The sequence below is a fragment of the Microplitis mediator genome, chromosome 10, assembly GCF_029852145.1.
Source record: "Microplitis mediator isolate UGA2020A chromosome 10, iyMicMedi2.1, whole genome shotgun sequence".
Lineage (NCBI taxonomy): Eukaryota > Metazoa > Arthropoda > Insecta > Hymenoptera > Braconidae > Microplitis > Microplitis mediator.
This window is the reverse complement of record NC_079978.1, coordinates 19608271-19635850: the sequence shown is the minus strand read 5'-3', so window position 1 is coordinate 19635850 and position 27580 is coordinate 19608271. Positions and strand designations below refer to the sequence as shown.

Genomic DNA, 27580 nt, shown 5'->3' with positions numbered 1-27580 from the left:
TGCCTGAATTCTTTCAATGAACGTAATTAAAACTAACGACCGTAATATCCCTTCAGCCGAAGGTTCTCTGTAAGACTCTGACTGTGGTTTTAGACTCTTTTTTTAACATCGTAATATTTCTACTCTGTATATCTTAAGGAAATTCACTGCAATTAAGATCTTTCAAGGTCTAAATTAGGATAACGTGACCAAGTGAGCTTCCAGATTCATTGAATGACCCATTAGCATTATATTTGTTGCGCAGAACACAATACCAAATGCCGCCTCAAAGTGTCCAGTCGAGCATGCTGTACATTGTACGTACTGATCATTACGTTGAGATAATTATCAACTGGAATTACGCAAACTATGCAATCAATATGGATATTATTAAATTGAATCAGCCAGAAAACAAATTTCGTCTGTAAGAAAGTGCGGCAAGTAAGCATCAGATAGCAATTGATAGAAAATCATTAATTTATCTGTACACTGAGAGATATTGTTTTTACAGAGTAATAAAATTTATTTGCATTTTGTAAAACACGTATTATGGTCATGCGCAAATAACAAGTTTACTAAATACGAATAAAAATTTAATTCAAATCCCGTTTGCTAACTGACCTTTGCATTGGTTTAGCTGAAAAAATTTTTTCGCAGCCCGTGGACTCTCTCAAAGAAAAGAAAAAATTTAGAAAATTTTTGTCTCGCGGTATTTCTCATGTTAGCGCAATAGCCGGAGCTCTTAAAAAATTTTAATAAAAATGCACTGGAACTAGAGATTTCAATCTATAAAATGCTTTTTTTAAATCTAGATACGATTATTTTTCACAAAGTTACAGCCTTCCAAAAATCACTAAAAAATTTCGAAAATTTTACTGTTCCTTTAATTTATGGCGTGAGTGTATATTAAAATGAGTGAGAGACTTTAATTCGATCGAAGCTTCCAGAAAAATGGTGACGTAAGCATATGCTGAGCTATCGTTACAAAATCAATTAACAACAATGCAAAATGGAGATATAAAAGCAATACCAAGTAAATAATCAGTGAATCAGTTTTGTCTTGAAATATGTGTGCAGTCATAATTATATACTAAGCAGAAATGATGTCGAAAAATCCGGTACATTGTTATTATTATTATTATTCTTCGCCTTTCAATCAAATAAGATATTAGATAAGTTTTGAATTTCCGGACAATATTTGTCCTTAATATATAATTATGGCTGCACGCGGACTTCAAAAAAAGATTGATTCACTGATTACTAACTTTGTATTGTTTTTATATCACATTCTTACATTGTTGTTGATTGATTTTGTGACGATAGCTTAGTGTATACTTACGTCACCGGTGGCCTGGAATCTTTGCTCTAATTAAAGTCTCTCTCTCGTTGTAATATATAACAGGCTGATTACGACTTTGTGGCTCATAAGTATCGTAATCTTCGAAGGTGTAACAGTTTACACGAAAATATGATGTTACTAATCACTCTAGTTGTCATCACTCAATCGTTTGGCATACAGGTAATTTATTTAATTATAATACCAACTTTTTACTCTACACGGAAAGAAAATTCCATTAAAATTTATGGTACCCGATAAAAACAGATTTTATACAATTGAATAAAATTATATACAAAAAATGGCCCGATCCAATTGTATACAACTGTATAAATATTTTATACAATTCTATACAAATTGTATACAAGTCTATATAATTATATACAATTTTATATAAATTATATACAATTCTATATAATTTTATACAATTCTATATAATTATATACAATTGGATCGGGCCATTTTTTCTATCCAATTATATATAGTCTATATATAATTGATGTATAATTCTATACAATTGTATAAAATCTTTTTTCATCGGGTATATAAAATTAATCTTGGACTATACTCTAACAAACATCAACTTTCAAATGTCTTATTTCAAAATTTACTATGTAGGATACTTTTTTTGCTTGTTGACATCGTAATTTTACGTTTGAATAAAATAAATATAACAGCGTCGCCTCTGTTATAATACGATGTAAATTATAAAATTTACGATGTTGCATCGTAATTTTTAAACAGAGACTGTATTTTTACTGTTTTTTTTATATGGTTTATGTGAATTTTAACACTCTCTGAAATTGAGAGTACTTCTGTTGCCGATTGGTCCAATACAAGGCGTCAGTCAGATTGCACTCGAAAAGTTTTGTGTTCGAATCCTTCACCCGTCCGAGCGATTATTATTTTATACTTTTATTTAAAATTTCTATTACACTATATTCTCAAATTTCACGATGTTCACCTCGCAATTTATAGTAAAGAGCTTAATACTCTGTGTTATTAGTGAGTAGTATTATTTCAAATAAAGTTTAGAATCTTAAATCGTAAATTATGATTTTAAAGGTATAGTCCATCACTACAACGATCAATAGGACAAACTACGATGTTAGCATCATCAATTAACTGAAATTTTTTTCTGTGTACTCACATTTGTTCCTTTTATTTGCAGTAAATATATTGTTCTTAATATAATTTTTTTAGGGAGCCGTAGACGTCGTTTTCGAGGAATTCGATTGTCCCGTTTACGACAAGGAATATTTCTTAGAACCTGAAGTTTTTGTAGATAATTAGAATTCATTGGTTTCAAACATCACGATAATTAAACTACTTCCGGAAGAAACTCAAGTAATTATTGTTTTGCATTATTATTATCGTTATTACTCATATTATTGTTTTTCTTATTCACTCTCTAAAAATGAATCAGTGAAATTAGTGGTATACTTATAGCTGTAGAAATAGTGACTATCCACTGATTCGCGAGAATTTCACTAATTCATTTTTAGAGGGCAATACAGTCGACTCTGTCTAAAGGTTCCACGTCGGGACAGGACCATTGCCTAAAGGTTCCCTCCCCACCATCAGCACTTCCCCTACAATATATTCCCCTCGAGCGCCGAGGCGCACGCTAAAACGAACACATTGCGCAGTAAACATAACCTCAAAAAAATGTGCATTTAAAGTTAGCGCTCGAAAACTGAATTGTGATTCGTCACTCGAGAAAGCGGGTGGGGGAATATCCGGGAACCTTTAAGCAATGTATCCTGGAACCTATAGACAGCGGGAACTTTTAGGCAGAGAACCATTAGACAGAGTCGACTGTAATACTCAAGAGTTTCCTTACGCCAGTAAATATTGAACAGATATTAATTATAATATGATACAATTTGTTGCGTTTCACCACAGATTTCCCTGCTTAAAAAATCCGATAGATTCTTGTAGCTGTATGTGGAGCATTCCACCCGGGTCGGAAAATTTGATCTGTTTTAAATCAACTAGGGGAAGGGGGGGGGGCAGAGCGGGCCCCTCAAAATTTTCTATAATTCGGATCATCAACAAATTTGGACGGATAATAAGCTTATCGAAATTTCTTATATGGGGGAGACCGGGGCAAGGAAGTCCCCCCCCCCCCGAGGCAAGAAGGCCCCCCTGAAATTTTGATAAAAAAAAAATTTTTTTTTTTGTCTAATTACAGTAAATCCAATCTATTGGCGCATTTTTAGCTCTTCGCATGACACCTGGGGCAAAATGGACCAGCCGAAAATTCTAAAAAAATGATTTTTTGATATTTTCTTGCTGATTCTCTTTGTCTGGGGCAATTTTGGTCATTAAAAATATTAAAAAATTCAAATTTTTTTTTTAGTTGCTAAATTTTTGAAATAAAGTAAAATTATCAAGACTCTAAAAAATTAAAAAACACGTTTTTTGAGTTAAAAATAATGACAAAAAAGAAATATAGAATTTTGTTTTTAAATAACAATTATTAATTAATCTAATCTGATGGTTGAAAGCTACAAAAAGTAATAACCGGCTTAGGGGGGCCTCCTTGCCCCGGTCTCCCCTAATGAGGGTTAAAATAGACCAGCAAAACTGTTCATTAAATATTTATTATTACTATATAAATATAAACATAAAAATTTATTAAGAAAGTTAAAGATAATAAAATTACATTTTAAAGTTATATCACAGCAAACTATTAAACTGATTTTTTATACTATTAAAATACAATCCCGGGTCAAAAAATTAGATCTGTTTTAAAATAAATGATAAATTCGAATATTTTTCCTTTAATTCAAGTTTATAAATCGTATTTATTTTATATAAGAATTTAATCTGTTTTTGCCCGTACTATTCCTTATCCAGGCTAATATTAGACTTATTTTCGTATGATATTTAGTCTGTTTTAAATCGCGTTTAGACTAAAAACAGACTTTTTTATTATAATTATTGGTCTGTGTTCAATTATTTTTAAGGACAAAAACAGACTTTATTTTCTATAATATTTATTCTGTGTTCAATTGTTTTTAAGGACAAATACAGGACTTTTTATAAATATAAATAATAATAATAATAGTCTAGATTTATTAATTTATTTTAATTTTCTTGGTATTTAAAACATGCTAATGCGCTTCCATAATTAGATGTCACACAGAGAAAAATTTTGGCTCGAAACCTATCAATTTTTACAACGCTGTCGACTAGACTTGAAACAGGGAGTAAATCATTCAAAAAATTATCGTGCTCTTACAAAAAATGATTATACTGTATCACATTACTTATTTCGCGCGAGAAACTTATCGATGAGCTTCAATATCAATTACTTCCATAAATTATAATAATTTTGATGCAGCATAATAATTTTTATAAGAGCATATAGTAATTTTTTGGATACTTTACTTTCTGTTTCAAGTTTGGTCGACAGCATAATAAAAATTGGTAGATTTCGAGCCAACATTTTTCTCCGTAGCACAAGAATTTTGATGTTTTCTTATGCCAAAATATTTTCAATTTTATCCAGTAAATAAGAGAAAATTCTTGAGATTTTAACAGTTGTTTTATCACTTTTATTCAATGATATAAATATTCAATGAAGACAACGAAAAAATTAAGCTGTCAAATTTTCATTAACTGCCGACATTTTTAAACAAAAGATAATAAATAAATAGTAAATAAAACATAATCAATTCTGCAACTTAATATTTTTTCATAAATATTGCCCATAAATAAAAATTTTATAAGTCCATGATTTAATCTAGTTTTGTCCTTGTAAATTTTCAGAACTAAAATTTTTTTAAGTTCACGAATTAATTTAATTTAGTCTGCTCGTAACGCGTTTGTTTTTTAAAGCAGCAGGTCGAAAAAAACTTAAAATTTTCATAAAAGATCAAAATCAGATCAAATAGTCCAATCAGACTAAAATCAGGTCAAATTTTTCAGTCCGGGTAGATCAAAAACAGATTAAAATTTTTATCGAAGTTCAATAACAGACCAAGTAGTCCAAATACAGTCCAGTTAGACTAAAATCAGATCGAATTTTTCGACCCGGGAATCGTTTTATAGTACTTTGCAAATATTACACGTGTAGCTTTGCACAACTTTGTTGTTAACACCGGCACATGAATCATGAGTTCAATTTTTACATTGGCCACATTGAATCCACGGCTCTAAAGATTCCGAGTATAATTTGCCACAAAAAATACAAGCCGTATCATCGACCGATTGTTTTGATTTGCTTATTCCTTTACCCTTTCCTTCATAATGAATTGTTAAAAGAAAATAAAGAATAAAAAATATCAAATCCCAAATTTTTTAGGGGGGCCCGCTTTGCCCCTAATTTTTGATTTTTTCAATTTTAATAGACGCAGCATAATGAAGTGAAAATAAGTATCAATGGTCTAAAAAGAAGTAAACGTGTTAAAAAAATTAATCATATTATAATTATTTCCCTTAAGGGGCCCGCTCTGCCCCTCCCTTCCCCTAAAAATTTCAAGTTATTTTAATTCAATTTTTTTTTTTCTATCTATTTAATATGTGAATTTTAAATATAAATTTATACAATTGTATAAAATATTTTTTCATCGGAAAATTCTGTATAGCTGAATTGGCTATACGGCGTATCATTAAGTAAGTTGAGTAGAGGTACCGTTTTTGGTGACTTTAGGGCCAGTGTTGGACACTTGAAAAATTTAAATAAAATATTTTGTGAAATACGCAATAATTATTTCTTTTAGTTTCTTCAGAGATACTTTTATCCCACTATTAAAATGGAAATTACATTTTACACTTTTTCATTAATTAAAATAAAGGATTAAATGTCCAAAAATGGAGCAGTGGCCACAAATGGTACCTTTACCCTATACAGCGTATAGCCAGAATAGCGATACGTATACTCACTCTGACGATATTTCTTTCGTGTATATAAGCTTTATAGCTCATGAATCAAAAAAAAAATCTATTCATAAATTTTAGGGACGTCTCGCAATAATAGGAGCATCAATGGGAGAATATGTTGCGTATACTGGAATTGATCAAACGATGGAATTGTGTGATATAATTGAGGAACCTATTATGGCAGGTCCTTTTCTTAAATTACTAGGATTTTCTGAAGACCACTGTCCACCGGAACCTGTAAGTTATAACACCGTTGAAAACACAAAAGCCAAAGCGAGTGATATTTATTCTTCAGATAATAATATTTATTAGGATTAAACTTAAAAAATATTTTACAAACACTGTAAAAAATTCGCGGAGTGAATGCGGATTGAATCCGGAGTTAATGCGGAGTGAATGAATTTTTAATTATTCACTTCCCTCGGAGTGAAATTCACTCCACAGGGGAGTTTTCGCGAAGTAGATAATTTTTTATTAATTTAATCCCTCCGGAGGGAAATTCACCCCGGAGGGGAGTATTAAAAGTATTATTAATAAAATATAACTCCACTAAGTAAAATCGAAATCAAAATTCGCGTATTACAGTACTGATCAACCGATACGCACACACACACGCACACATTCGCACACACGCACACAGGCGCACACCCGAATACACACACGCACACATTTGCACACTTCCGAACACATTCGCACAAACGCACACACCCGATCAGGCACATGCACACGCATACGGACACACCCGAACACACGCGCACACACACGCACAAACGCACACACCCGATCAGACACACGCACACACACACACGAATACATTCGCATAAACGCACACACCCGAACACACATACGCACACATTTGCACACATCCGAACACATTCGCACAAAGGCACACACCCAATCAGACACATGCACACACATACGCACACACCCGAACACACGCGCACACACACGAACACATTCGCATAAACACACACACCCGAAAACACATACACACACATTTGCACACATCCGAACACATTCGCACAAACGCACACACCCGATCAGACAAATGCACACACATACGCACACACCCGAACACACGCGCACACACACGCACAAACGCACACACCCGATCAGACACACGCACACATTCGCATAAACGCACACACCCGAACACACGCACGCACATATTTGCACACTCGCACGCGCACTCACGCGCACACACACTCGCACTCGCACACACGCTGTTTAACAGATTAATATAAATTAATTTAAATGTTAAAACTCCGGACCGGAGTGAATTGGGAGTGAAATAAAATCCGCATCACTCCGAGATCACTCCGCTAAAAAAAAAATCTGTCTATCGGTTGACGCCGTGGGCCAGCCCCAAAACTTCCCGCTGTTTTCGAGCTCCATGAGTTTGAAAACACGGTTGGGGATACATTTTCGAGCTCTTCGAGCTCGAAAATACGTTTGTGTGCCATTGTTTTCGAAAAAAATCGATTTTAGCATTTCTTTCTTCCATGATATCTTAGGAACGAATTGACCGATTGTGATGGTTGAGGCGGCAATCGGCGCGTTTTATTAAGTTCTAGAGCTAATTAGATACTGAATACATATTCAACTAAAATCGTTTTTTAAAATTCAGTATTGATTTTTGTTACTCATATCTATGAATCTCATTGTTACATAATGTTTTAATCTTAATTCTAACACTTTCTAGGGTAATTATGGAACCGAAGATTATGTATTTTCACCAGAAAGATTAGCAGATAGAGTTCCACCTAATCAATACTTGCTGAATGTGACTACATCATATGAGGATAAATTATTATTACTATGCCAAATATTCGTCAAAGTTAGTTAAAGCGTAAAGTTATTTTTTGGACAGGCACTATTATGATAATTACTTATTTTTCGATGTGTGATCATGGATTCTAATAAAAATAATTACTCTAATAACTTTCTTAATCCTTATGAATTCTGGGGCGAGATACTTCCACAAAAAATCCTCAATATATTTGATGTGAGATGTCGCGAAGATATCTTCTGATTGGACTATTTGATCTGATTTTGATCTTTTATGAAAATTTCAAGCTGTTTTCGACGTGCTACTTTAAAAAACAAACGCGTTACGAGCAGACTAAATTAGATTAATTCGTGAACTTTAAAAAATTTTAGTTCTGAAAATTTACAAGGACAAAACTAGATTAAATTATGGACTTATAAAATTTTTATTTATGGGCAATATTTATGAAAAAATATTAAGTTGCAGAATTGATTATGTTTTATTTACTATTTATTTAGTATCTTTTATTTAAAAATGTCGGCAGTTAATGAAAATTTGACAGCTTCATTTTTAGTTGTCTTCATTGAATATTTATATCATTGAATAAAAGTGATAAAACAACTCTTAAAATCTCAAGAATTTTCTCTTATTTACTGGATAAAATTGAAAATATTTTGGCATAAGAAAACATCAAAATTCTTGTGCTACGGAGAAAAATGTTGGCTCGAAATCTACCAATTTTTATTATGCTGTCGACCAAACTTGAAACAGAAAGTAAAGTATCCAAAAAATTACTATACTCTTATAAAAAATTATTATGCTGCATCAAAATTATTATAATTTATGGAAGTAATTGATATTGAAGCTCATCGATAAGTTTCTCGCCCGTAATAAGTAATGTGATACAGTATAATCATTTTTTGTAAGAGCACGATAATTTTTTGGATGCTTTACTCCCTGTTTCAAGTTTAGTCGACAGCGTTGTAAAAATTGGTAGGTTTCGAGCCAAAATTTTCTCTGTGTGACATCTTATTATGGAAGCGCATTAGCATGTTTTAAATATCAAGAAAATTAAAATAAATTAATAAATCTAGATTATTATTATTAGTATTTATATTTATAAAAAGTCCTGTATTTGTCCTTAAAAACAATTGAACACAGACCAATAATTATAATAACAAAGTCTGTTTTTAGTCTAAATGCGATTTAAAACAGACTAAATATCATACGAAAATAAGTCTGATATTAGCCTGGATAAGAAATAGTACGGGCAGAAACAGATTAAATTCTTATATAAAATAAATACGATTTATAAACTTAAATTAAAGGAAAAATATTTGAATTTATCATTTATTTTAAAACAGATCTAATTTTTCGACCCGGGATACTTGCGTAAGGAGCATTAGTTCGAAGTTTCTACAGAATGGCTTATTGGCAGACAGTTAGCCTTCCTTTGTGACGCGTACTATCAGCATTAAGGTAAGTGACCCCTCTATCGGCCAGGCCCCCTTTATCGGCCACTTAGTCGAAAAATCGATATATTTCCATCATAAGTACGTATTCATCCATAAATAGTTTAAAAAAAAAAAACGTGAAATTAATCTAGTTTAGATTCAACATACTCTGATTATTGTAAAAATTCATTTTATAATTAAAAAAAAAATAGTAGTGCATCAGATGCGATTTCTGGTGATTTCTTATCAGGTTGGTTAAGGTTTTTTGTTTTTTCAATAACTTATTACTAATTAAAAGTAACAATAAAAGTCTGATTTTTTTTTGTAATCTCATTAGCTCGTTTCCTAGTAATTTTAGGAGTTAAAAATTTAATGATTTTTGCCTAACTTATAATAAAAATAGGGTGGCCGAATATAGATACAAGAAAATTACTTCTGTATGCATAATTGGCCACCCTAGTTTTATTTTTACTTCCCACTAAGAAAATTGTAAATTTTTGAAAATTCGGGAAGTTATTGTTTTCACCCCGATTAGCGAAAATCGAGTTTTCATCAGATGTCGACGTATTGAGTTCCCAGGAAGCTATTCTGACTATTTTCAGAGTGATGTCCGAGTGTATGTATGTATGTATGTTTGTATGTAGGTATGCGTGTGTGTGTGTATGTGTGTGTGTGTGTGTGTGTGTGTGCAAAAAATTAATTTAGTTGAAATTTGAAGGATTTCGAAGTAAATTTTAAGTCATAATTAAGATTTTTTTCTACCCGGGGAGATAAGGTAAATATCCCCAATGCCGGAACGATTTGATAATTATCATATTATATTTCAACTCGTACGTGATAAAGTTCAATAAAACTTTCTTTATTGTTATTTATTACAACCCGATAAAAAATGATTTTGTATAATTATATATGAGTCCATATATAATCAGATCTGAAAATTGGCCAGATCTAATCATGAATAATCATATATATAGTAGGTAGCTCTACCTAAACCAAAATAAACTCGTTCCTTTAATTGTTTTGCAAAACTTTGATCAATCCACCCCGAAAAACGGTTCGATAGATCAATTTAAAAATTTGCAGAGTTATTGGGGGTACATTGAGCTTAAAAAGTACCTGGCAACATTATTTTTTTTATCGATATTTACAAAGTAGCAGTTGATTTACTAAAAATCCAAAAAAAGCCATTTTTTTGAACTTCTAATGGATGTTAAAAATAAAAAAAAATTTTTTTTTCAAAAAATGATGAAAGGGTCTTATAGGGAATTTATTCGAGCCTCAAATTTACTGTGCGATTGGTACCTGAAATATCGATGATCAAACCCAAAAGAATCAGTTTTGGTTTGTAGGCTGATATCTCAGCGGCAAGTTGTCGAACAAATCTAAAAAAAAATTCAAATTAAAGCTAATTAAATTTGCTAACTGACCTTTGCATTGGTTTAGCTGAAAAAATTTTTTCGCAGCCCGTGGACTCTCTCAAAGAGAAGAAAAAATTCAGAAAATTTTTGTCTCGCGGTATTTCTCATATTAGCGCAATAGCCGGAGCTCTTAAAAACTTTTTAATAAAAATGCACTGGAACTAGAGATTTCAATCTATAAAATGCGTTTTTTTAAATCTCGATACGATTATTTTTCACAAAATTACAGCCTTCCAATAATCACTAAACAATTTCGAAAATTTTTCTGTTTCTTTAATTTATGGCGTGAGTGTATATTAAAATGAGTGAGAGACTTCAATTCGATCGAAGCTTCCAGAAAAATGGTGACGTAAGCATATGCTGAGCTATCGTTACAAAATCAATTAACAACAATGCAAAATCGAGATATAAAAGCAATACAAAGTAAATAATCAGTGATAATCAGTTTTGTCTTGAAATCTGTGTGCAGTCATAATTATATACTAAGCGGAAATGTTGTCGGGAAATCCGATAGATTGTTATTATTATTATTATTATTATTATTATTATTATTATTATTATTATTATTATTATTATTCGCCTTTCAATCAAATAATATATTAGATAAGTTTTGAATTTCCGGACAATATTTGTCCTTAATATATAATTATGGCTGCACGTGAACTTCAAAAGAAGATTGATTCACTGATTACTAACTTTGTATTGTTTTTAAATCACATTGTTACATTGTTGTTGATTGATTTTGTAACGATAGCTTAGTGTATACTTACGTCACCGGTGGCCTGGAATATTTGCTCTAATTAAAGTCTCTCTCTCGTTGTAATATATAACAGGCTGATTACGATTTTGTGGCTCATAAGTATCGTAATCTTCGAAGGTATAACAGTTTACATGAAAGAAAATATGATGTTACTAATCACTTTAGTTGTCATCACTCAATCGTTTGGCATACAGGTAATTTATTTGATTATAACCCGTGTAAAAAAAAATTGTTGAAAAAAGGTCAAAAAAGTGTTGACTATTCTAAACTTCAAAACTTGACACAATGACGAACTTATTTTAAACAATTTTCAAACTTCTGAAAATACACAGAAAAAATCATTTGACATGATACTACAAATTAACATTTTTCAGTGCAAAATACGTTCAGGAAAAACTGATTTTGAACTATTTCTGAACGTTTTTCGTTTCAGCATATCTTAATAATGTGAGGATATTTATTGATATTTCTCTTGAATTTTTAAAAGTTTAAAAAGCGTTCAAAAAAAGTTCGTAGTTGTGTCACGTTTTGAAGTTTAGAATAGTCAACACTTTTTTGACCTTTTCTTAACAATTTTTTTTACACGGGAATACCAACTTTTTATTCTACACGGAAAGAAAATTCCATTAAAATTTATGATATAAATTTAATCTTGGACTATACTCTAACAAATATCAACTTTCAAATGTCTTATTTCAAAATTTACTATGTAGGATACTTTTTTTGCTTGTTGACATCGTAATTTTACGTTTGAATAAAATAAATATAACAGCGTCGCCTCTGTTATAATACGATGTAAATTATAAAAATTACGATGTTGCATCGTAATTTTTAAACAGAGACTGTATTTTTACTGTTTTTTTATATGGTTTATGTGAATTTTAACATTTTCTGAAATTGAGAGTACTTCTGTTGCTGATTGGTCCAATACAAGGCGTCAGTCAAATTGCACTCGAAAAGTTCCGTGTTCGAATCCTTCACCCGTCCGAGCGATTATTAATTTATACTTTTATTTAAAATTTCTATTACACTATATTCTCAAATTTTACGATGTTCACCTCGCAATTTATAGTAAAGAGCTTAATACTCTGTGTTATTAGTGGGTAGTATTATTTCAAATAAAGACTAGAATCTTAAATCGTAAAAATTATGATTTTAAAGGTATAGTCCATCACTACAATGATCAATAGGAAAAACTACGATGTTAGCATCATCAATTAACTGCAATTTTTTTCTGTGTACTCACATTTGTTCCTTTTATTTGCAGTAAATATATTGTTCTTAATATAATTTTTTTAGGGAGCCATAGATGTCGTTTTCGAGGATTCCCTTTGTCCTTTTTACGACGAGGAATATTTCTTAGAACCTGATGTTTTTGTAGATAATCACAATTCATTGGTTTCAAACGTCACTATAATTAAACTACTTCCGGAAGAAACTCAAGTAATTATTGTTTTGCATTATTATTATCGTTATTACTCATATTATTGTTTTTCTTATTCACTCTCTAAAAATGAAGCAGTGAAATTAGTGGTATACTTATAGCTGTAGAAATAGTGACTATCCACTGATTCGCGAGAATTTCACTAATTCATTTTTAGAGAGCAATAATACTCAAGATTTTCCTTACGCCAGTAAATATTTAACAGATATAATTACAATATGATACAATTTGTTGCGTTTTACCACAGATTTCCCTGCTTAAAAAATCAGATAGATTCTTGTAGCTGTATGTGGAGCATTCCACCCGGGTCGAAAAATTTGATCTGTTTTAAATCAACTAAAAATTTCAAGTTATTTTTATTCAATTTTTTTTTTTTCTATTCATTTAATATGTGAATTTTAAATATAAATTTATACAATTGTATAAAATATTTTTTCATCGGAAAATTCTGTATTGCTGAATTGGCTATACGGCGTATCATTAAGTAAGTTGAGTAGAGGTACCGTTTTTGGTGACTTTAGGGCCAGTGTTGGACACTTGAAAAATTTAAATAAAATATTTTGTGAAATACGCAATAATTATTTCTTTTAGTTTCTTCAGAGATACTTTTATCCCACTATTAAAATGGAAATTATATTTTACGCTTTTTCATTAATTAAAATAAAGGATTAATTGTCCAAAAATGGAGCAGTGGCCACAAATGGTACCTCTACCCTATACAGCGTATAGCCAGAATAGCGATATGTATACTCACTCTGACGATATTTCTTTCGTGTATATAAGCTTTATAGCTCATGAATCAAAAAAATAATCTATTCATAAATTTTAGGTACGGCTGGTAATAATGGGAGCATCAATGGGAGAATATGTTGTGAGTACTGGAATTGATCAAACGATGGAATTGTGTGATTTAATCGAGGAACCTATTATGGCAGGTCCTAATCTTAAATTACTAGGATTTTCTGAAGACCACTGTCCACCGTTACCTGTAAGTTATAACATCGTTGAAAACACAAAAGCCAAAGCGAGTGATATTTATTCTTCAGATAATAATATTTATTAGGATTAAACTTAAAAAATATTTTACAAACACTGTAAAAAATTCGCGGAGTGAATGCGGATTGAATTCGGAGTGAATACGGAGTGAATTAATTTTTAATTATTCACTTCCCTCGGAGTGAAATTCACTCCGGAGGGGAGTTTTAAAAGTGTTATTAATAAAATATAACTCCACTAAATAAAATCGAAATAAAAATTCGCGTATTACAGTACTGATCAACCGATACGTACACACACACACACACACACACACACACACACACACACACACACACTCGAACACACACATGCACATATTCGCACACACGCACACATGCGCACACCCGAACACACATACGCACACATTTGCATCCACCCGAACACACGCACGCACACACACATGCACACATCCGAACACATTCGCACAAACGCACACACACATGAACACATTCGCATAAACGCACACACACACACACACTCGGACATCATTCTAAAAATAGTCAGAATAGCTTCCTAGGACCTCAAAACGTCAACATCCGTTGAAATTTCTATTTTCGCAAATCGGGGTGAAAACAATTATTTCCCGAAATTTTTGAAAATTATCGATTTTCTTAGCGGGAAGTTAAAAAAAATAAATAAATTCAATATTTGAAAAAGAATAGAAAAAAAAATGAGCGCAACTCAATTATATTACTTCCCTTACTCAGATTTTACTGTATAAAATTTCACTGTACTCTTTAAATATGAATTAGTGTTTCTTTATTAATTTCAAGTGAATATTCACTAATTGTCAATGCTACAATCGTACCACGCAGAATTAGTGAATATTCACTAAATGAATATGTAAATATTAGAATTCACTGATTTTATAAGTGAATATGAGAATCCACTAAATTGAAAAGTGAATATGGGAATCCATTGATTTCATCGGTGAAAAAAAAATATTATATTGCGTAAAAAAATATAAGACACTTGTAATTAGATCCGAAATGTAATTAATGTATTAGAATTATTACTTAGAGGAAGTATCCATGATTTTGATTGATGAAAAAATCCCGGTGACTGCTGGGCTCGAACCTGCATCCTTCCGATTCAAAGTCTTTGATGCTATCCACTGCGCTGACCTACGCATGTGATCGCGTGAGTGTAAATAGTATATTCGTTATCATACCAAACAATAACTGATAAAGAAATAAAAAATCCGTGATGTTATGTTTGACGTACTCTTCATATAAATATATTATTGTTCTGTACTTCTATTTTTTTTAATTTTTAAAGTATTTTATTAAAATTTTTAAAAATAGCACCATAATTATTAATAATATTTATATCTAGTAAAATTTTTAATTATTTGCTAGTTACTAGTGAAATTGTGAAACTCATAAATTAAGAAGTGAATAACAGTTTCACTTGTAGAAATTATGAAAATATCGCTAGTTCAGTAGTGAAAATCACTAATTTGTTATTTAAATACACTGATTATGAAGTGAATATAGCTTCACTAACGTAATTAATGAAATTTCCACTAATTCATGTTTAAGGAGTACAGTCTTATAAAATTGTGTATAAAATCTTATATATTATTATGAAATCGTGTAAAACTTTATAAAATTTTATACAATTCCATAAAATTGTATGAATTTCTATAAAATTTTGCTGTGAAATCTTATAAAATTTGATATAATTTTCTAAAATTTTCTAAAAACATTTTTTCCCGGGAATGGGAACAATTTTTGAAACAAGACATAATGATTAATTAGATACTGAATACATCTTCAACTAAAATCGTTTTTTAAAATTCAGTATTGATTTTTGTTACTTATATCTATGAATCTCATTGTTACATAATGTTTTAATCTTAATTCTAACACTTTCTAGGGTAATTATGGAACCCAAGATTATGTATTTACATCAACAAGATTCCCAGATACAATAATACCTAATCAATACTTGATGAATATGACTCTATCATATGAGGATAAACTATTATTACTATGCCAAATATTCTTCAAAGCTAGTTAAAGCGTAAAGTTATTTTTGGACAGGCACTATTATGATAATTACTTATTTTTCGTTGTGTAATCATGGATTCTAATAAAAATAATTACTCTAATAACTTTCTTAATCCTTATGAATTCTGGGGCGAGATACTTCCACAAGAAATCCTCAATATATTTGATGTGACATTTCGCGAAGATACTTGCGTAAGGAGCATTAGGTCAAAGTTTCTACAGAATTGCTTACTGGCAGACAGTTAGCCTTCCTTTGTGACGCGTATTACAGCATTAAGGTAAGTAACCCCTCTATCGGCCACTTAGTCCAAAAATCGATATATTTCCATCATAAGTACGTATTCATGCATAAATAGTTTAAAAAAAAAAAAGTAAAATTAATCTAGTTTAGATTCAACATACTCTGATTATTGTAAAAATTCATTTTATAATTAAAAAAAAAATAGTAGTGCATCAGATGCGATTTCTGGTGATTTCTTATCAGGTTGGTTAAGGTTTCTTGTTTTTTCAATAACCTATTACTAATTAAAAGTAACAATAAAAGTCCGATTTTTTTTTGTAATCTCATTAGCTCGTTTCATAGTAATTTTAGGAGTTAAAAATTTAATGATTTTTGCCTAATTTATAATAAAAATAGTGTGGCCGAATATAGATACAAGACAATTACTTCTGTATGGATTATCGGCCACCTTAGTTTTATTTTTAACTTCCCGCTAAGAAAATTGTAAATTTTCGAAAATTCGGGAAGTTATTGTTTTTGTTGGATTCTCTGTACAAAAATCAATCTTTATTCTTATATATTAGGTGTACAAATAAGTTTTAGGACAGTTTTCAAAAAATTCAAGATTTATTAAAAAAGAAGTAAAACACAGTTATTCATCGAAGTAATCTCCATCGCATTGAATGACCTTCAGCCATCTCTCAGGTAATTCGCGGATGCCTTTCGCAAAGAAACTTTCGTCTTGTGAGGTGAGAAATTTAGCGACCCATTTTTCCACTTCTTCAAATGTTTTGAATCGCACGTCAGACAAATCGTTCTGCATTTTCCGGAATAAATGATAATCGGATGGGGCTAAGTCTGGTGAATACGCCGGGTGTGGTACAAATTCCCATCCAAGCGCTAGTAACGTATCCTTGACCGGTTTACTCACATGAGGCCGCGCGTTGTCATGGAGCAGTTTTACTGGACGTTTTCCTTTACCAGAAAATGGACGTTTCTTCTCAATTTCTTGATTCACTTGCATCAATTGATGACAATAGCGATCGGCAGTAACTGTTTGACCAGGTTTGAGAAGTTCATAATACAGTCCGCCTTTCATATCCCACCATATGCACAGCATGACTTTATTACAATGAACATTGCGCTTTGGCGTGGATGTTGTCGGCTCGCCGGGGTCAACCCAATGATATTTGCGTTTCGGATTATCAAAATAAATCCACTTTTCATCGCCAGTCACAATTTTCCACAAGAAAGACTTTTTATGTTGCTTGTTGTAAAGACTCACACAAATGTTAAGACGGCTGTTTTTATTTTCTTGAGTTAGAAAGTGTGGTACCCACTTTGTTCCTTTTCGAATCTTACCCATTGCTTTTAAACGATAAGAAACAGTTTGTTGAGTTACTCCAAGCTGTTCCGAAAGTTGTTTCTCCGTCTGACAAGAGTTTTCATCCAGCAACGCTTGCAGTTCCTGATCATCCACCTTTACAGGAGGCCCGGTGCGTTCACGGTCACTAACGTCGAAATCACCTTCTTTGAATCGCTTATACCAATACTCACATGTACTTTTAGATATAATGTTGTCTCCAAGAACAGAACATATCGATTCACACGCTTTCCTAACACTTTTTCCTTGATGGAATTCATAGCGAATGCAGTGTCTAATAAATAGCTTATCGGTCTGCATGATTAATTTACAGAATTTATAGGTTATGTTTATGACTCCTTTAGGTTTCGATACTACATATCAAGCGCCATCTATGATAAGTGAGCGGGACCTTTAAATTAATTTAGAATAGCTGTTATGATACAAAATCTAAGTGTCCTAAAACTTATTTGTACACCTAATATATTTTATACAATATTTCTCTTTACTAAATATTCTGTTGGAAATATTATTTGGAACAGTGTCGCATTTAAGTCGTAGTATATATATTTGAGTTAAGTTCAAAATGTGTATATGTTTACTTAAAGAAAAGAAAGCTAGCATGGATCAAATTTTATGACCTTAGGTACTTGGGTCGACGAGAGATTCCAAGTAAATGCAAGGCAATATGTTTTTCTTCATTTGCACTCATATATATATATATTTTGAACTTAGAGATCTTTGTTATACAAAAAGAGGAGAGGTTGGTGGACCTCAGTGTTAAATAATATTAAAAGAATAAGTTAGTCTAAGCTAAATCTCTTACGAGTGAAGACATACCCTAGAGCGCGTGTTATTAATAAAAGACATAATATTCATTTGTTTAATAAATTGATTTGTTTCATTCACGATTCCCATACCTAAATTTCCAACAGTTTTCACCCCGATTTTCGAAAATCGAGCTTTCATCAGATGTCGACGTTTTGAGGTCCTAGGAAGCTATTCTGACTATTTTCAGAATGATGTCCGAGTGTATGTATGTATGTATGTGTGTGTGTGTGTGTGTGTGTGTGTGTGTGTGTGTGTGTGTGTGTGTGTGTGTGTGTGTGTGTGTGTGACCTGTCTATAACTTTTTAACTAATAAACCGATTCGAATGGTTAAGGTGGCAATCGAAAGAGCTTATTAGCCATCAACTTTCCTGAAAATTTTAGATCATTTGATCAAGTAGACTCGAAAATATTTGCGAATTACGAAAAAAAAAAAAAATTATTTTGTAGTTTTTTATTGATTTTTCAGAAACGAGTTGAACGATCAACTTCAAAATCTAATCAGCTCTAGAACTTAATAAAACGCGTCGATCGCTGCCTTCATCATCTCAATCGGTTAATTTGTTCGACAGATATCGTTGGAGAATGAAATGGTGACAAACGGGTTTTTCCAAATATCTTCGAAACGGCTGAACGGATCGATTCCAAAGTCGTATCACCTCTAGAATTTTAGAAAGCGCGCCGATTGCCACCTCAAACGTCAAAATCGGTTCTTTAGTTCAAAAGATATCGGCGCTGAAAAGTTAAAAAAATAACATAAAACGTTATTTTTTCCGGATAAATTAAAATATAATGTACTAAATGTGTCTGAAATCATACCAACTATTCTCTTTATAGTCTTTTTCGATCATCATATAATGTCATATAACTTGTTCTTTAGTTTCAAACACATTGTCAGCAAAAAATTGAAAAAACCCAGTCTTTAATGTTTTTCTCGGATATTCCATTTATTATTGCTCTGACCTAAGTCAAAACTCATTCAAATCTTGATTTTGATCACTGACATTGATTTCTGCCTCCATACATTTATTTCAGAGAACATAATCGAGAATAAAAATTTAAAAACCGCTTCTTCATTAATAATTTTCGATTCTTAACTTGTCAAAATTTAGCAAAAAACGTAACTTGGTTGAGCTTGAAAAGCTTATAAAAAATAATAGAAAATAATCTTGAGCTTGAAAACAGCGAGAAGTTTTGGGGCTGGCCCGCAGGGCCAACCGACGCCCAGATTTTTTTTATTCTGACACCACTGAAAAAAATCAATATTCAACCAATTTCTAAATTTCTTCTCGCATTTTATTCCTCACGAGACTTTCTATATACTACTGCGCTTAATAATCGATTTCGAATTACCGGCTTTTTTTTTTTTTTTTTTTTTCATAAATAAATGTATGAGAAAAAAATTCGGTATTTTTTTTGCGACTTTATCTTCAAATCCCTGATCAAAATAACCACTCGTTTTTTCATCCCCAGTGTGCGTAGTGCGATAACTATAATTTTATATATTTGAATAATTTTTTCCACTTATCATTTCTAATAATTTTATCGATTTATTATACCACTCATGCAATCGTTTTAGTACTTTTATAAAGATGCTAAAATGTTTTATTCACATAATAATGAAATATTTATAAGACTAACATTTTTAAACAGAAACAGTTTTCAAAATCACGTGTTTTTCCAACCTCTTAATGAGAAAATCTTCTTTAATTTTCTTCTTGCTTTTTAAAAAAAGTTCTTTTATTATTAGTGACATGTGTATTAGTGTTGGTGTCAATTTTCGTACTTAAAAATCATTTGACTTGACCGAGATTCGAACCCTGATCTTCCGCGTGCGAATTCTGTTCTTAGTCTGCCGGTCCGATGTCTCGACTATTGTTGATTTTATCAATCATCTTCTGAACAATTGTTAACCGTTGGATAATTTCTAGTTGCTACACGGTAAGAAATATTTTGCGGATTTCACTATACCAGTATTGGCGCGAACTTTCTCATTGGTATTGATAAAAATACGAAATATATTAATTTTTTCGCGAGCTACTTCTACAAACTATCAAATACTTAAATTTTATTATTTAGTTGTGTAAATTAATGTTTAAGATGACAGACATCGATGAATAACTGAAGAGTTTATCAAAAACATGATTTCCATTAAGCCACCGTGGCTGAGCGCGTGTAGGTCATAAGTCTCACGTGGTCAGTCTGGGTTCGAATCTTGGGTAGGGTAAAATTATTTATTTATAAAAAAAATTTTTGTTGAGGTATAAAACTAATCTGAATCTTGTTAGATAAAAAAAGCGCATGTCTAATAATATTTCTTTGACAAAATCAAATTTTTTTCTCAGTTTTAAACAATTAAATAAAATACTTAAATAAAGTAATTATTTTACTTGATTGAAGAAAATAAATGCGTGGCACTTTTTTTTAGTGAAAAAACAGTTTTAACGATGACTATGAGAATTAACACACACGTACGACTTGAAAAAAAATTCATAGTAGTTATGAAGAGTGAAGTTAACGTTAACTAACATTAAATTGATTCAGTATTGTTCATTGAACTTTTCTCTTCCTAAAAACTTAAAAGCAAGCCCGGAGCGAAAGGATACTCTATTTTGCGGAGAATAAATTTTATTTTTTTGGTAAAAAACTTATAGTTAACTCTAGAGAATAATCAGGCAAGTAGACCACCTCAGGCGCTGTGATCACTCCCAATTTTCACAAAAAGAAATTTTTTTTTCTCATGGAAATTCATTTCATCCGCAGTTTCGTTTTGTTTTAATCCTACCCTGGTCAAAAGTAAAACTTGATTCAGACTTAGTCGTCTTAAATCGTTACTCGTAAGCCAGTTAAGTTGAAACCAAGGCGAATTTGCGTGAATTTAGTCTAAATCTAGTTTTAGTTTTAACTCGAGTAAACATAAAAAAAGAAGAAAAAAATTTTCTTTATAATAGTGTTTCATTTCGTACTGGGTTCCCATATTTTGTGTCAATTTGTAAAAGTGTAAAAATGGTAGAACTTTACACAGACCCACGTATTGACGAAATATATCAAGACAAAAGCGAAGCCCCTTTTTAGGCTGAGCGTAACGGGGCGTGCAAAAAGTAAATGAAAGATTGAACATTTAGAGGCTGAAAAAAAATTGTCTTTTTTTCCCACCATGTTTGAAGAATAAAAAAATCTAGAAAAAAATGGTTGCAGTAACAGTTTACAATTTAACAGTAACAGTTTTTTGAAGCCGTCATGTTTCATTGTATCTCTACTAAACACTGGTCAGTTGCTAGACAGTAATTTGATTAAACTTTTACTAGGGTGGTTATGAATCTACAGAAATGATGACGATCGTAACAATTATCATAAAAGTAATTATTAAGATCAGTAAAAACGTTTAATTAACTAAAGCATAATAATAAATGAAAATTGTAAGTAACCAACTATGTGAAACTTTTTTCTGAAAATAACTTTGCAAAGTAAAAATATTTTAAAAGTATACTACTGCTGCATGAATAGTGCCGATGCATTAAGTTCCGTTTGTCATTTTATTTGGCAATAATCCAATGGCCTTTCTCCAATACCAACAGCACTTCCACAAAATGTGGTTGGGTTCTTTGAAATTTTAGCGAGTAGTGTAAGATGTAGAAATTGCTTCAAGTGATACTATTGATTTCTTTATGGTCTGTAAAAACGTATGATACTGTTTGAAATATTCAGACTCTAATTGATATTACTGAAGAATATACATATAGTGATCTACAGTCCGCGTCACTTGGATAGCCCGATCTATTTTTATTCAATAACTGATTCTTAACTTGCTGATTTATGAAATTATCTGTATATCTTATATTACTTATTTAAGACAGAACAAGATATGTTGTTAGTGTTCGAGAAACAAAGCGAGGATACGTGAGGGGGACATGCCACTGGTCGGCAGTTCGTCACATGGATAGCCTCAGTCAAATTTATTGCGCAAAGGAACTAATACGTTTCATTTTCGTATTATTATGTTGCAATTTCATAGCGTGGTGAATAAATTAAAATCGATCTAAAACACCAAAATTGGTTACTATATAAAATGGGGCGCAATAAAATGTTAAGTATTGAAGAAATTAATAAAATTAATTTTTTACTTAATCAAAATTTTTTCTCATCATGAAATCGCTAGAAGAGTGAATAGAAGTGCTAAAGTTATTAATAATTTCGTGAAAAACAATGAAAACTACGGAAAAAATTATAAAGGTCGAACGAAATTCGCAACAACGCCAAGGGAACGTCGAATGATAATTCGCGCGGCATCTAATTCCACTAAGACTGTGAGGCAAATAGCGGCAGAAGTTGGAACAGCAGCATCTATTTCAACTGTAACAAGAGTGATAAGACGGGCAAAGCATCTAAAGAGAATGAAATTGAAGAAAAAATCGGCTTTGAATCAAAAACACACATCAGCACGACTTTTATTTGCAAAAGATCATATGAGTTGGATAGATAAATGGCTTCAAGTAATTTTTTCAGATGAAACAAAATTTAATTGAGATGGGCCTGATGGATGTAACTATTACTTTTATGATTTGCGGAAGGGAGAAAAAATTTTGATTAAGAATCAGATATTGAAAAAAAATAGGTGCGGCTATCCAAGTGACGCGGGTTTTATGTTATTCATATGAAATCAGTTAATCTTAAATTTGCAATTAGTATATATTATGATGCAGCTTCAAGCACTGAAGTTTATTGAAGATTGTGGATATTCAATTTGAGTAGCTTTACTTCGATTTCTCAGAAATAAAGTTTACGAGCCATTTCACACAGTGATGATGTGCATAACGACCATATTGTTCACATCAAGAAACTTAACGATCATTTTCAACGAGAAAACTTGGTTGTTACTTTTTTAAAATAAACTCCGTTCCTTAATCTTACAAGCAAAAATATTGTCGTAAAAATGATTAAGTATTATGTTGTGTCAATGTGATATTTTATTTAATCATATTAAATTTTTTTTTGTCTCCTAAAATCTTTCGTTACAAAAGAATAATAGGTTTTTATTTTTTAGTTTAGTTTTTACTTATAAGCAATTGTTGTTCGTGGCAGTGCTGATTAATTGCTCTAGGAGGATTTACGTGTATTGTTTATCTCTATGTACAGTTTTTATTGCTTGTTGATGACAAACATATTCGCAGACAAACTAAAAGTATTTCAACGTCAACAAGATCGTTAGAGCGGAAAAATCTTCCTTGTTCTTTTCTGTGTTTATTTTTGTCATAAAAAAAGTAATTGAGTCGTTAGGCTGTTTTTTGCTCATTGTTAATAATTAATAGGTATTTAAAAAAAGTAGTATACATTCATGTGTATATATGAGAATCCAGGGCAAAGTAAGTCACTATTCATGGGAAAAGCCACTGGACCTCTTTCTCGTTCAGAAAAATAAACGGGACTATCTCTGATGCACTCGTAGAGTAAATCAGAATTTTAAAACAGTTTTTCTCAGAGACAAATTAGAATCTTTCTTTTCTTCGACAGACCGTATGAAAAAACAATATATCGTTAAAATATATAAAATCATATATGTTTGCAACAAAAAAATATATGATATATTATATTGTGTAAAATGAGCGAGTGCTCTGTGGGATTCTGGTGTAGGTGTGGTTAATTCAATAACTAACAATTAACACAAAAATTACAGATAATAGAATAGATCTTTATTTAACAATATGTACACTGAATAACTGTAAGAAAAATACTTAAGAGCGAATGCAACTACATAGATAAGCGATAGCGAATGTGACAAGTAAAGCGGTTAAAAACGCGTGGTGGTTAGTAAGACTGCCCGATGTAGATTAGAAATAGAGACGTCGTCTTCTTCCTTCGTGGCTGCTCGGTGGTGACGTGGCAGCATGGCAGCATGGCTGCAGTAACAAATTTTCCCATTGGCTTAAAAGCGCGCCAACAGGAAATAGTTAGCCGCCAATTTCTCTGATTGGCCGGCTGGTAGCGGGTTCTCATGCCACCGTAGCACGGTCATGAGCAAGAAATTGTATGTGTCGGGCCCAAATAGCGAGTGACCCGGCACTATACTGACACTCAAGTCAGTAGTGAGTTCGGCTGCTCCCGTACGTAGCGAAAGTACACGAAGCTTTTCAAAATGATTAAGCTCGTGACTGAACATATTGTATATTATAAAAAATCATACAGAGATTTTCGCTGATTTAACATAAAATTATATACAGTAGTAAATATATATATTTACCATGGTAAAATTGACAATGCCAACAAAGGAATTTTCCCCAAGTAAAATCGGAAAAATTCCCATTTTTTTCTTTCCGTGTACCAAATGATATTAAATTTTCAGCCGATCACCACAAAGAAGATGATTTTGATTTTATTCGGAAGCTCAAATACCCGTTTTCGAAGGCGGATCAGGAGTTGATCGCCTTTTTTAACCTTTTGTCATCAAGCCACAAGTCTCCAGAAAATCATGTACCGGTAGCCACTTTAAAATATGATGAGGAAGTGAGTCAGTTCCAGAAGCTATAAAATATTCAGTAAAGATAATTACGCGTTTAGTAGCAAGCATAAAATCAAATTGATTACCTGTAGTGTTTATAAAGTAGTGATAATGAAATGTATGAGTGATCATTATAGAGAATGAGTTATTAATAATAATTAAATATTATTTTTAAGTGACAGAATATTTATTGAACAGTTCACTGAATGCATCTTTAGAAAAATTATTTATTTCCTTCACAAGTACTTTATTTCGTACTATGACAAAAATTTTTCAGGAAAAATATCAATATTAAACATTAATGTTATAGTGTAATACAGGATACGTCTATAGTACTATCAAAAATTTTAAGCGCATAACTCGTCCCATAAATGTTTCAAGCTCGGAATATAAAAACTCTGACATAAGTATCTTATCAGGGACACCACAAATGGTGGGCGCGATCTAGTGGCGCGCACTGAACTACTCCAGCTGCTGCTGCCTAACACCATAACTTTTAAATCAATAATCATTAGGTTCAAATATATATTTATTAACCTCGAACAAATATATATATTTATTCTAAACGAATATATTTTTTTGTGTCTAATTAATATTTATTAGAGTTAATATAATAATATTTTGCTCTAATATTTGGATTTGTTAGCACTACAAAATAGTTTAGTTGTCCATTCAATAAATATTTTCTTAACTCTACCATATGATTTTATTATCTTAGAGAGAGAAATATTAATGTCAACCAAATAGAGTCTATTAAATCATTTGTTAAAAATGATAAAATAGATTATATTGACGTAATGAAATTTAGTTGTCCCGAATAAATTTTAGTTTAATAGAATTCAACAAAACCAATTTAATTATCCAAAGAGAAATTTTTTGTCAGTGTAGTTTTCGTATATGACAAGAATATATATTTTCATATATGATAAAAATATATTCTTTGAATATGATTGACATATATATTTTATATATGCTAAACATATACGGACTCGTATGTGATGAATATTGTATTTTTTAATATAAAAAAAAATATATCAGAAAATATAGTTAAATTCGCCACATATATTTTCTGATATTTATCATATATTTTTACATATATTTTGACCATTTATGTTATTTTCATACGGGAGTAATCGTCACCATTATCAATTGTTGCTGTTCTCATTTTTAATGTGGAACTAATCATTATAATCACTGAAAAATTTTACTACTATTTCAGATAGTTAAAATTAAAAATTTTGTATTGTAGATAGCATAATTAAATTCTCTCCGTGTCAGAACTATTCCGTTATCATGTAGGAGTGAAATCCATATAGATAGGAATGGTTACCATAGTTTGTAAATGGGATCCGGGTCGAAAGATTTGATTTGATTTTAGTCTAACTAGACTGTATTTGGGCTATCCGAGTCAAATAATTTGATCTGTTTCAAATCAAATAAAAATATCAAGTTATTTCTATTCAATTTTCATTTTATTTGTTTTTAATTGAGATATTAAATTTGATCGAGTTTTGCTGGTACTATTTTCGTTTCGACTATTTTTAGGCTAGTTTTCAATCATTTTTAATCTAGTTTTCTCCCGCATGAAAAAACTTTATGTGTGAAAAAATATACATTGAAATATATGAATATTACAATGTGATATATAGCACAATATATAAAATAATATTTATATTTATGCCGTATTAATATATGATAATATATTGAAAAAAACTATATTGCTACAATATATTAATTACATATTTATCAATATATTTTTTTTTATGGATGTTTAGTATATATATCTTGGTATATTTTATTATATATTGATATATTATATTGAAAGTAGTACATTTATTAATATACAGTATGATGTATATTTTTTATATAAGTTTTCCAGTATATTGCAAAATATATGGTACTATACATATTTTTCGTACTATGGTATGTTACATAATAAAAACCATGCATTTTAGTTTGTAATTTTCATTTCTATGCTATCGGGCAGCTTTTCAAAATATCTAGGCATATAAAAACTATAATTTTCAATATATCGAGAAAAATATAATTTTTAATATATCGGAAAAATATAACGTCAATATACCGCAAACCATAGATTTAAACATATAAGTTTTTCCATGTATAATCAATTATATACACTGAAAAAAATAATCGCTAGCTGCTAGCGATTTTTTTCGTTAGCAGCTAGCGATTTTTAATCGTTAGCTGCAAGCGATTATTTCGCTAGCGGCTAGCGATTTTTTCTTTAGCAGCTAGCGATTTTTAATCGTTAGCTGCAAACGATTATTTCGCTAGCGGCTAGCGATTTTTTCTTTAGCAGCTAGCGATTAAAAATCGCTTGCTGCAAGCGATTATTTCGCTAGCGGCTAGCGATTTTTTCTTTAGCAGCTAGCGATTAAAAATCGCTTGCTGCAAGCGATTATTTCGCTAGCTGCTAGCGATTTTTTCGCTAGCAGGTAGCGATTAAAAATCGCTTGCTGGAAGCGATTTTTTCTTTAGCAGGGAGCGATTAAAAATACTGTTTTTATCATTAAAATATATATATATATGAATATATATATATATATATATATA

The 27580-nt window shown here is 31.1% G+C and overlaps 2 protein-coding genes across 13 annotated transcripts in view; one reads left to right on the top strand and one right to left on the bottom strand.

Moving 5' to 3' along the window:
* LOC130676567 (glutamate receptor ionotropic, kainate 2-like) overlaps positions 1-27580 on the bottom strand; it is a 297696-nt gene that overhangs the window by 210970 nt on the left and 59146 nt on the right. The gene's annotated exons all lie outside the window — the stretch shown is intronic.
* On the top strand, positions 1368-16191 carry LOC130676573 (uncharacterized). 2 transcript variants are annotated; one of them, XM_057482898.1, is made up of 6 exons: positions 1368-1498; positions 2519-2662; positions 6284-6442; positions 7908-8042; positions 13879-14037; positions 15966-16191. In XM_057482898.1, the coding sequence occupies exons 3-6, from the start codon at positions 6311-6313 to the stop codon at positions 16107-16109; spliced, it is 570 nt and encodes a 189-aa protein (XP_057338881.1). In that variant the 5' UTR covers positions 1368-1498; positions 2519-2662; positions 6284-6310; the 3' UTR covers positions 16110-16191. The 2 variants fall into 2 exon arrangements, with proteins under 2 accessions (XP_057338881.1, XP_057338882.1); XM_057482899.1 differs by lacking the exons at positions 1368-1498; positions 2519-2662; positions 6284-6442; positions 7908-8042 and adding exons at positions 11504-11799; positions 12905-13048.

Excerpts from the sequence above, each read along its gene's own strand:
- LOC130676573 (XM_057482898.1), top strand. The coding sequence starts at position 6,311 with ATGGGAGAATATGTTGCGTATACTGGAATTGATCAAACGATGGAATTG. Across the intron at positions 6,443-7,907 it reads ACCACTGTCCACCGGAACCT|GGTAATTATGGAACCGAAGA; the intron begins GTAAGTTATAAC and ends AACACTTTCTAG. Across the intron at positions 14,038-15,965 it reads ACCACTGTCCACCGTTACCT|GGTAATTATGGAACCCAAGA; the intron begins GTAAGTTATAAC and ends AACACTTTCTAG.